The sequence below is a fragment of the Siniperca chuatsi genome, linkage group LG17, assembly GCF_020085105.1.
Source record: "Siniperca chuatsi isolate FFG_IHB_CAS linkage group LG17, ASM2008510v1, whole genome shotgun sequence".
Taxonomy (NCBI): Eukaryota; Metazoa; Chordata; class Actinopteri; order Centrarchiformes; family Sinipercidae; genus Siniperca; species Siniperca chuatsi.
In genome coordinates this window covers 11493811-11506275 of record NC_058058.1, presented here as the reverse complement: position 1 = coordinate 11506275, position 12465 = coordinate 11493811, and the positions used below count along the sequence as shown (strand labels likewise).

Below are 12465 nucleotides of genomic sequence, written 5' to 3'. Positions count from 1 at the left end.
AAGTCATTCTTTGTTGTATGTTTGAGCTGCTTCTTCTGTTTCACTGGTGAAAGCATCTTATCCCTTTGCAAAATTTCACCACTCACAGTTACAGTTTCAGCAATTTAACTAGTTTCATAACATTACATTTATCTGGCACTCGCTTTCATCCAAAGTACACCTACTGTATATTGATCGAAATGTGGGGTTCGGTGTCTATAGCTCAAGGACACTTCAGCAGAAAGAGCTCAAGGATCAAACCGCCAACCTTGCAATTAACCTATTCTCAACTGATCTACAGCCACCGCCCTAATTAGTTCAAGCTATTTAACTGTAAACCTTTCCTCAGCTAGTGTAGATGCCCACTCTGTTGTTTTGAGGAGCCGGAGGCCATTTCTTTCTGGAGTTTTTTCAACTGAACTTTTCCTTCCTTTGCTGGCTGATCTCTCTGCCCCCTGCATTTCATTTCTTATGTCTGCCTCTGGACACTATTATGCTACAGACTTTGAGTTTCTACTTACCGCTGTACTTCATTCAAATGACTTTCAATGAACTTCTCAAAACTTCCAGGTCATCACAGGATTCCTGCAATCATTAACTGCTTTTCTTGGGGGCGTTTAGGTCCCTTTAACACTGTTTCTTTCCTCCATCCACAAGAGCAGACCTGGCTCTTCTTATCCTCTGCTGTTCTACTTCACTGTTCCTGGTCAATAGTGATGTTCGTGCCTGAGCTGTGTTGTGAGATCTGTCTGAATCATCTTTGTGCCTATTTGTAGCTTGTGAGTTTGAATCCAACAAATCAAACCAGCCTTTGATACTGTGTTTCTAATCCAAGATGTCCCTTATGAGGCATTTTTCAAAGATGTCATGTGTTTTATCTCTGTCTGTCTCTCTCTGTTCCCAGTAGTCCACAGCACTGGGTCTGATAGAGCATTTGTTTTTAAACTAGGACACAAGTCTGCCTAGAAACCCAGAGGAAAGAAAAATAATGCGGACAGCACTTTACCAGAAATGCAATGCTTTTAAAAGCAGTTTTTTTTAACTCCCTGGAGTCAGAGCACATCAATGTGATCTCACTTACAGGATGAACTAGTGGGCAAATGGGCTCCAAGTGACCTCGCCTCACCACACCTCTGTGCATTGTTCATATACCTTGTCACCTCTGAATCCCCTATTAAGGAAATACCTTTGTTGTTACCGTTGGACCGATTCAGGCGAGCTTTTGCCTTTGTGTTCAGTCTTTATATACAGCTAAGCTAAGCTAAGCTGCTGGTTCTAGCTTTATGTTTTCTGCTACCTTGCCTTCATCACGGTGGTGCCTGAGGCTGTTTCCAGTTTCCTTGTACACAACACATTGATCTGTCATGTGATCGAAATATCACCATAGATACAATGCATATACAAAACTTTACAGTCATCTTCTTCTTCAAACATACTGTTTACCAAATCTATCTTTAGTTCATACCAAAACTTTTAGAAAAATATCTTTTAGAAAACCTTTAGACAAATATATATATAGGAAAATATCTTTTAGGAAAATATCTATAACCCCAAATTACATTACAATCAACCTTTTACATCATTCCCTACCAAATACACGTTTTCATCTTAACCCATCAATGGGGATAAAAAGATTGGATAAATTAAGTAAATTAAGTAAGTAAATTAAGGAGCATGAAAGTGAAGATGCCACGGAGAAGTGGTAATAGGGACAGAATCCTTCTCCAAAGGGAGGCGTATTGACCATGAGACTCTGTGCCTGGAAAGATTGTGGCTCCCCCTATTGGGATGTACTTGTTGTGCTGGTTGCTGTTACCTATAATTAACCCCTGTGTAGGATATTGTTTGTGAAATTGCCAGTATACACGCTGAAGAAGGGCGTCTTGCCCCGAAACGTCCATGTGGCAAGATTAAAAAATTAATTTGGAGTGCTGTCCTAGTTTTTCTTTTTTCTTGTCAATACAAGTAAATAAATTCTGCATTCTTTCAACTCAATTATCCAGAGTACTTTTTCAAAACACAGTGTATTTAAATAATTTCCATGCTAACCCAAACTAATGCTAAAACTTCAATATAGCCTGAAATAGTAAGGTCCCTAAGGTTGATGCTGCATTTTTTGCGTGACATTTAAGCCCTGTCTTGTTGAGAGGCCCTGTGTCAAAATCAAGTTTGAATACCTTTTAATATATCATTTGATATTGTACTTACATGAGGCATATTCCAAATGATTTTGTGTGTAATCAAAATATTGAAAAATAACTTGGGAAGAGGATTTGGGTGGGGTGGGTGGTTTGGAATAGGGAGGGACCTACATTTCATTTTGCCCCAGGGCCCTCTCAGTGTGTTAATCCGGCCCTGTAATAGATTATAAATTATACAGAGGTGGTTTTATGTGCACATAATGTATATAATGAGCATATAGGCCTATATACAATCAGAGTAGACTTGCATATGACAATAAATGGATATTATGTGCATGCTATTATACAATGTGTGTAATAATATATACTGTAGTAGCCTACAGTGTATGATTGTATTGCAATTCATTTCGCACATATTATATTTTATATATATTATTATGTACATATATTTTATTTTAGACGTCCCATAGCTTATTTGACTGTCAATGTGTCCCCACATTTACTCTACCGTACACACCTATGCAAATTTTCATTTTGAAAAAACATTTTAGCAGGCTACTTCAGGTTATGTCAGGATGCCATAAGAAGGTCGAGGAGACAATTAGATTTAACAATTTAGACGATTAACGCCCCACAACACTCAACATTTCTCTCTTTTGATATGCGTAACAGGCCTTAACGGTCGGTTGCGGGGCTGTGGTGATTACAGACGTGAAAAAAACAAATGGCCTAGCGGGTTCTCGTAGGGAAAGCAGGCAGAGTACAGTTGGGCTACAGTGACATTTTCCCCACATGCAAAATCATGCAAAAGGTAAATACTGAAGCGGAGGGATACAAACACTAGTGCAGAACATGGCCGTCACCTCCGTCATGTCCTCTCTCGCAGACCAGCCCACTTCGGCAACACCGCGCTCTGATTGGACGAGAGGCACGCACGTCAGCTTCTTATTGGATTTCCGTCGGGTCAATCACGGGCTAATGTCAGTGACGTTGATCGTACGCTGGGTATACTGTATCTCCTGGGTGGACAGTATAGTTACTTCAACATTAAATGGAATAAAATGCCGCGGATTCGTATAAATAGAGACGTCGCTTCAGCGTAATTAATTAATGCTTCTTAATTAAGACGGGTCGCTTCTGGAGCGGGTGGCGGCAGGCCTATTTTCGGTTTTTATCAGCAATATTACAGGGTAAGTGGAGTGATACATTTCCTTCCTGCGTCTTTTTTCCTCGCACAGGAGCAGACCTGCTTGCTTTTATTATTTAAATACAGCAAAGTAACAAGCAACACTGTACTGATTTATATTACGTAGAAGAACAGCCTTCATTTGACTACAAAATGTCCGTAATGTGATTTTTAAAGTACTGCGTGTGTGTGCTCCCGCTCGCATAACCGACTTATATGGAGAGTGTAAGGAAGGTAATGGCTGTCGGTCGACTCGTAACTTGAAAATTGTGAAATGGCCTGCTTGGCTAGCGCGTCCTTTGCTCTGTAAATCAACCCCGGTTGTGTTGTTTTAACGGAGGGTATTTGGTCTGGTAAAGTCAGGACACAGGATTTTGACAGCAGCCTTTAGCTTCTTCCAAGCTGTCAGATTAGATCCTGTAAGGTACCTGTCTGCCGTCATGGGCCTACTCAGTCTCCGGACTCCATCTGTCATAATGTTTGTAGGATACAGATGAGTCCTGCTCCCACTTTTCTTTAAAAAAAAAAGAAGTCATTTTAACCTCATGTGAACTCCGCATTACCAGACCTAACAGTGTCAGTAGTTTAATAACATTAAGGAGAAAACAGACTTAACTCCACATATAAGAGACCTATTGTTCAAAGCTGTTCATCCAGATGCATTTTTCCATCTTCACTCTAACAAGAGCCTCAAGAAAAATGCTATTGTTTCCCTGCACTGGTTTAAGTTTGAATGTGTGCTTTGACTTGACGAGATTTTGGTGTTGGAGTAGCTTACATTTTGCACAAAATACACACACAAATGTTATTTATGCCAGATGCCAAGCGGTGATGCTGTTGACAGGCAAAGGGCATTTGCTGTATTTACTCTAAGTGTAACTGTATTCTGTAACACACACACACACATATATATATATATATATATATATATATATATATATATATATATATATATATATATATATATATATATATATATATATATATATATATATATCTCCTGTAGTCAAATTAGGGCACTGATAATGGTTTAGCATGGGGCTGTATGTATTCAGTGTCTGGCCTGTGCACTGGAAATCAGCAGCCATGATTTCTGTGCCATTGCACCGATGCTGTTGGGCTAGAAGTAGGCCAGTTTGACAGAGTGATACCACCACTGTGTGCCATCTCTGCAGATGGATTCAAATCAACATCTGTAGGTAGTACAGCCTCAGTGACTGAGAGCATAGATGACACATTTCATCAATCAGTCTCTACCACCACCACATTTATTGTAATGTGTAATATGTGTTTTTGATTTGGTGCTGAATCCTTATGTCCCAAAATGTCACCTTTTTATTGTTAAGAATCTCTGCAATCCAAAGTCCCATATCTCCACTAGCAGGATCAACATATTGGCCGTCCAAAAACCTTGTATTTAATAAAGTATTTTATTAAAATGCTTAAAATAACAGCGTTGTTGAAACAGAGGAAAGGTGGAGAGAGATGAAAAGTGTTGTAGCATAGTTCCTATGTTTCCTATGCAGTTCAGACTTTGAGCTGGTTGCCAAGATGAACAGAATTACACCAGCTGAGGGTTTCTCAAAGTCCACAGCAACGATTCCTTAAGACATCGTTCAGGTCTTTAATTGTTAGCATCATTTGGGGTATGGGAATTTGAACTTTTGTCTCTCAGGTCAAATACAGCTTAACAAGACAAACAACAAGTCAAACAATTCATAAAATTTGTTGATTTAGCACAGATGTATATTCTATCAATACGCATATTGTATTTAAACGAAAAACACATATTTGGTTTTGCAACTAGAAGACCAGAGACCAGAATAGATGAGATTTTTAAAATTACTGAAATGGATATATAAGTATGAACTGAAAGGAAACACAAAACACTTGACTTAAATGGTTTATTGGGGACATATCCAATCTCAGCACCTTACAGTGTCCTTGAGCAAGATACTGAACCCCTACCGGCTCACTTGGCATATGAGCAGATAAATGGCTAAAATTTTTAAGTTAAATGCAACAAAATAATGCATAACTTCTCAAAGATTTACCAGGATGACAAGACTTACTTTCCTTATATCTCCTTTTTGATTTTGTGTCAAGTGGAAGAGGTACAGTAAGACCTTTCATTGGAGGGTTTTGAAGGGGTTACCATTGACTTGTTTAGGAATGGTAATTTTATAGCAAGACATGAGGGGGGAAATAAACCAAATGCAAAAGAGTTAAATGAGACATGAAAAAGATGTTATTGAAATTGTTTAACATTACCTCAAAGCATAATAAGGTAGGTATTATGCTTTGAGGTAATGTTTTTTTGATAGTCATCTTGGAATTTGTCCCTTCCTCAACGATATCTTGCATGTTCTTTGATGGTCACAGCAGCTTATTATCAAGCAGAGACATATTACACAGCTCCAACATCAAAAATGACATTTATACAGTACTGAAAATACTGTATAGTTCTAAAATTCTTGTCTGGTCAGGTAATGGTTCAAGGAGCAATCAATCAATGAAAAGTGGCAGCTTTATTCAAAGTAGATAGCGTGTAGAGCTGAAATGAATAGTTGGTTAATTAATTAGTTGATTGGCAGATGTTAAATCAAACGATTTTGATAACTAAGTAATTTTTCAAGCAAACATGACAAACATTCTCTGATTTCAGCTACTCAGATGTAAGGATTTGCTTCCTTTTTTTGGATGTCTATGAGAGTAAACTGAATACCAATGGGTTTTCGTACTGATGGTCGAATAAAAAAAAAAAAAGTAATTTGAAGTTGCCACCTTGGACTCTGGGAAATTGTAATATTTTTTTTTTTTTTTTAACAATTGTCTGACTTTTTATTAACAAAACAGTCAAATAATTAGCATATTAATTAGTTAAAGCTCTAATCATGTAATGCCTGTGGGCGACATGAATATATTAATCTTTCATCACTACATGTTCCCTTTTATTGTCAGGTGGATTCAAAGTCACAAGACTACGTGAGTGCAAATAAATGCCGTCCATCTTTTGGGAGTGGAGACGGAGTCATTAAGGCCATCCTAAACCCCTGTCTGAGAGCTGTGGATGGGCAAACCCCACTGCAAGTCATCTTTGAGTCTCCAACCATTTATCTCAGGGCTTTGGCACATTTCATTGGCTAGCGCATAATCCGCTAAAGGTCACAGCCACTAATTACACTACTCCAAAACAGACAGATGCCTACCCTGAGCTTGATTGCACTCTCCTCCATCAGAAGAATATTCAAGGGTTGCATAACCATCACTTGGATGATTCGAATAACATGTGCGTGGCTCACTTTTCACCAGAGTGACCAAATGCCTGCCCCCCTTAAGATAATGAGGCAAACCTGGTTCAGCCAAAAGGCATTCATTTTCCGCCATTATACACTCTTGTATCTAGTGTTTTCCAATGAGTCTGTAGATTGACTTATAAACTCTCTTTTCTGCTTCTTTGGCTTCCCGTATGTCACAGAGCGAGTCTAGTTTGGCGCAGGGCTCAGTTTTAGCCAAGCAGCGACCTCATTATTTTTGGCATCCAATCAGTCCTCTGGCCAGCTCCTAATTGAGCCATCAGCGCCTTAAGGGGGAAGAGGAGGGATGAATGTGTCAATTACAGTAATGAGGAGGCAGCCATGCAGAGGGCAGTCCGGGAGAGGGAGGCTAGACAGAAGCCTTGCAGTGTATCCCCATTCTGGTCAATTCATGGTAATCAAAGATAATATTGTAGCTTGACGGTGGCAAAGTTAGTAGAGTCAATAAGGAAGAGCAGTTTTTAATCATTTTCCCCTCTAGCGGTGGGATATTTCTACATGTCTTGTTGTGGTAATTGTTTAGAGTTGGTGCCTTACATTTACAGCTAATGAATGGTCTATGATGATGTCCAGCACTGTTGTGAATACAGATATAAAGTATGAAAAGCTCCGTCTAGGCGCAGCACAAACCACAACATGCATGATTCTTTCTTTGGAGTATTGTGTTGGAGTTTTGCAGGGTATCCAAAGAAATTGCTAGTCTGTATCTAATGTTTGATAATGGGCATCATTAAGAGAGTTTGTATAAACATTTTACAGTATTTGGTATCTCAAATATAAATGTATTTTTGACATGATTATGATAACTATCTGATAAACTGGCCATGTAGGTCCTTCTACAGCAGTGATTCCCAACTGAACATGCTTGTACAGTACTACGGGGTACCGGGAAAAATTGTGGAGTAGCTAATTGTTTCAGCTAATTAGCAGTTAGTCCACTGGCAGAAAATTTATCACCAATTATTTTGATAATCGATTAAGTCATTCATGAGGCAAAAATGATAAAAAGAAAAGATTTCCTTGTTCCAGCTTCTCAAATGTGAGAATTTTCAGCTTTTCTCTGTTTTATATCTGGAATGTCTTGTGACATCTTTTGGACTTTTGGTCAGACAAAACAACTTTTGGAGATGTCACATTGGGCTCTGGGACATAGTGATGGACATTTGTAACTTTTTTTGTAACAATATATAGTCTAAAAATGTATTGTTTGGTCCATGAAATGTCCCCAAAAATGCCAATCACAACTTTGCAGAGTCTTCAAATGTCTTGCTTAGTTTGACCAAAAGTCCGAAACCCAAAGTTATTCAGTTTACTAATATATATGACAAAGAGAGGCAGCAAAGTCTCGCCATTTCAGAAGCTGGAACCTGAAAATATTTTGTATCTTTTCACTATTTTTGCTTGAAAAATGACTGAAACAATTATTCAATTATCAAAATAGTTGCTGATTATTTTTCTGCCGATCAATTAATCAACTAATTGTTCCAGCTCTAGTTGCAGCCCTTATTGTCACAATAACCAGTAACGCTCCAGCGATGATAGGCTGACTTCACAGGAAACGCCTCAGTTTTCAACCAGCCTGAGTCAGTTGTAACATCAAATGTTGCCATTGAGATCGGTTTTATAATGACAATGACAAAGAAACCTTATTTATTGTGGATCGTCACCTCATGGCCAACACCCGACCTTAATTAGGTCAGTATTGGTGCCGATACCGACCCTGCGTATCGAATTGCTGCAACCCAAGTGAAAACTAGTTAGCAATTGCGCAGAAAAGTCAATGGATTCCTAAAAGTAATGGATAGATGGTTGATACACAAGGCTGAAGTTGCATATGCTACTGTTGACACAATACATTGCACTGATAAATGACACTGAGATTTTTAGAGTTGAACCTAATAAGATGGATTTTATTACAGCTTCTGATTAATTCTCAAGCTGGACACTGAAGTGTTTGAAATGTGGTTTGTGGAGGTCCCATGTGCACTCCGCTGGCGTTTTTTTAAATTTTTTCCGTCTGGCCTAACAACAATCCCACAGGAAGGCGTGGACATGGAGGGTCAAGGCTAGAGGGAAAACTTAACACAACTGCCACAGAGCTGAGCCTATGTGTAGCAAGGAGAATTTTAGGGAAGGTATTCAGATAATGTAGGTTGGAACTAAAATTGGTTGGGAGTTGAAGATGCTGAAAATGTGGAATGATGGTAAAACTAGATTTGTTGTCAGTTACTCTTTCATCTGCATTATTCAGGTGTTTTGTTGACAGTTTTCACTACAGCAGTAAAACTGGGGAAATTTAGCTTTAGGATCCATTTGCAGTCACTGTCTCATTTTCACTTCCAGTAGGCCGCACTGTATAATGATGTTGATGTGACGGTTAACCCAACTAAGCAAAGGGAAAGTGACAAACTGTTGTTAAAGCTGCTGTATATTCATTTCTAAATATTTTATCCATGCCACCATTGATACATTAAACAAAGCTCTTGGATTTTAAATCGGAACAACTCCATCTGAATCTGTAAGAGTTTAAATTATAATCTACAGCAAAGCCTGTCATACCTGCAGTAATATTACTTTGGAAACAAATATTCATTTGACTCCAATAGCCCAGGTAGCGTGTAACATGACCAAGACAGTGACCAGTTTCTTCAGTCTCAAATCCATCTGTAGCTCATGCAGAGGTGGCAGAGTTCTCAGGGCTTTCGTATTTGTTCATTATTTTCATTTCTTTATTCATGACAGATGTCAGATCTTCATGGTAAGGTAGAATTACAAAGTATAGCCAATATATAAAGAATACCAAACAGTGATTAAGCCTGCACACAAAGATGGCTCGCCAACCTTCAGTACAGCCTACTAAGATGTGTGAAGCCCTTAATAGTCGTTAATATGCCACCTCTGATGCCATGCAGCTTTTGGACTGTTAACAGACACTTACACTGTGATCATACCTACGTGATTTACATCGTTTCTCAAAATTTTCTTGTGTGTGTAAATATGATCTAAAACACTAATTGTCAATATTTTGATTTTTGATTTTGCCTAGCTCTAGTTCAGGACCAAAATCCATGCAGATTTGAGAGCCTTGTAGAGCGGTCTTGTTTTTTTTTTGTTTTGTTTTTTTTGCCATTAAATTACTTGTGATTTCAATTAATGGCCTCAAGCTGCCCATACTGAGTCCTGCTCACTGACAACATTTTTTTTTATTGTAGAGCTGCTCTGATTTTCCTTCAAAGAAAAATTGATTGTTTCTGTGTTGTCACTGAATGGCCCTAAAGGGGCTGAAGCATCATGCGTGTGGGAAAACATGCTGACTGTTTTCTTGTAAATTCTGATGACCCTAAAGTTTAAGGCTTAGTTTTAGCATTTAATAAACTACTCAATCAATTAATCATTTAGCCTATAAAATGATTAAAAATAATATGAATTACCTAAAGTGATGTCTTAAAATAGCTTTTGTAGCTTTAGCTTGTTATGTAGACATAAATCATCATCTGGTTCACCACTGACAGGTTTAGTGTAAATATAACTGATGCATTCTGGGCTTTTTAGTATAAAGTACTATTGTATTGTGGGAAATTTTATAGGACAATACATATTACATAACTTTTACACTTTGAACACTCAATTTTGTTGTTGAAAATAAAAAAATTATAGTCCACTTGGTAGTGTAGGGAGTGATTGTGGACACAGCTAGAGAGAAGCAAAAAACTCCTCACATTTTCTAATATATGACTTAAACTCTTAGTTCAGACTGTTATTGATTTGGTTTGTATGTCTAAGTGTGTATATCGACAACTTTTCATTGTATTGTTGTAGGAATAACACAGATTTCTTCTGCAGCTTTACCTGCTGAAGTGTACTTGAGAAAGATACAACCTTCACTTCTCCTGGCACCACGCTAGTGCCAAAACTGAGTCTTCAGCTAAACTTATTGCACTTGATCAGTTTTTTCATGCCATGTAATTTAATAACATCTTTGGAAGCCAGTGCATTTAAACTGTGATTCTGGTACAAAGTGTTGTCTATATGGATACCTTAATTGTCTGGGACCCCTTGCCCTCATAATCAGACAGCATTGTTGTCTCCGTTGTTCTCAAGTTAATTTGACTGAACAGCACAGATTACATTGTCATTTTATTTTCATTTTCTCACGCGACAAGAATATGATAATTTATGGGTTTATGCATGCATGATCCCCATCAACAGATCTCATTGATTTATTTCCCACACACATTTAGTCTTGTTTTGATGTTTGTGTGACAAGATATGTACATGAGGGATATTCGAGTAACCTTTCTGTCTCTCTCTGTCTCATGCAGGAGAGGAGTGACGTCCACCTCAACACAGGAGCTGCAGAGAAGTTTGTCATTTTTGTCCCTGTTGAACAAACGATGAACTGAGGACCTCCACTCCTTTTAACTTCACACATCTCGACAGCACCCACTCCTTTACTCTCGCTTGCGGTCAGTAAAAGGAGTCAACGACGTTGCCTCACCACACCTGGGCAGAGAAATGTGTGTGTGCGTGTATCCTTGGATGCATGACTGTGTCTGAGTGTTTTTGGGCTGAAGTAAGAGGTAGTAGGCTGCACTTCCCCTCTCACCCTCTGAGAGGCACTTCTCCACTTGACTGACTACGACATTTGTCTCTACAACTGCAAAGCATCATGGGTAGGAAAAAGATTCAGATCCAACGGATCACCGATGAAAGGAACAAGCAGGTGAGTCTTAAATGATCAGATTTGTAATCTTGTCTATTTATTCTTTAACTTATGATTTAAATTCAACATTTTGCCATTTTTAGCTTGTCCTATTTAGTTAAAGGTCTTGTACAGCTGCTTGTGTTTAGACAACATTTAACATTTGAGAACTTTAAAGGTGCAATGTGTAAGAATATTAGTTTAAAACATAAAACAAAATGTGAAGAAATTATGGTATGTCAAAGACGTCTATATATTGTGTTGCAACGATATCCACTGAAGTTAGTATGCTAACCAGCTAGCCCTGGCCCGTCCTGTCTCATAATACCTCAAGAGGCGATAGTATAGCTCAGGCTTCCTTCGTGTAGTTTCAGCTGGGAGATGTGTGCAAGCAGCGAGCTTCTCTTAGCTTTTTTAGTCCTTTTTTTTTTTTTTTTTATTTTGTGGGCTTTTTGATCAGTTGAAGATAGATGGGGAGAAAGAGGATGACATGCAGCAAAGGGCTGCAAGCTGGACTCGAACCAGCTGTGTGCTCTACCAGGTGAGCTACTGGGGCGCCCCAGCTTTTACTCACAAAATGTCAAGAAAGGAAATATTCGTACTTAAAATCACCTTGGTACTGTACTGTTCCGTTGCCCGCTCGCCCGGGTCCAGTTCTGGTGCCCATTCCAGCGCAACACCCCATTCCCTGCTGCTATTTTCTTCCCTTGGCAGTACAGTGTAAAAATGGATTTTATGCTTAAATTAATGCCATGAATAAAATGTAAGACCTTGTACATTTTAAGCACTGTTATCACTCAAATATATTTGAAAAATAATGGTCTTCATGTTCATGAAAAGGCTCAGAGATGAAAAGAAACTGAGCGACAACATATTAAAGTAATGTGTGCAATGTCAAACAGTGTGTTTTTTTTTTTTTTTTTTTTTTTTTGGGTACTGAGGTCCAGATGTTTTTGTTATCTTTCACTACCAGCCTGAGGCACCAGGCAGATTTTAGATGGTAACACAGCTGGAAGACATTCACAGATTTTGTATGAGAGTCAAGTCATGGCTTTGGTCTCATCCTGCACTGTTCTCTGAAGCTGCTCTATTGTTGATTTGGCTTTATGCTTGTATCATTATCCCGTTCAAATATACACA

General features: G+C 38.5%; 1 protein-coding gene across 6 annotated transcripts in view; it reads left to right on the top strand.

Annotated features, from left to right (window-relative positions):
• Positions 1-3094: 3094 nt before the first annotated feature.
• Positions 3095-12465, top strand: part of LOC122864907 (myocyte-specific enhancer factor 2D homolog) — a 29405-nt gene continuing 20034 nt past the window's right edge. For 3 of the 6 annotated variants that reach the window (XM_044172673.1, XM_044172677.1, XM_044172674.1), the window contains exons 1-2: positions 3096-3310; positions 10946-11346. In XM_044172673.1, the coding sequence (XP_044028608.1) occupies positions 11293-11346 (54 nt within the window). In that variant the 5' untranslated portion in view covers positions 3096-3310; positions 10946-11292. Of the gene's footprint in view, positions 3311-10945; positions 11347-12465 lie in introns of all 6 variants that reach the window. The other 3 variants (XM_044172672.1, XM_044172676.1, XM_044172678.1) reach the window with 3 other exon arrangements.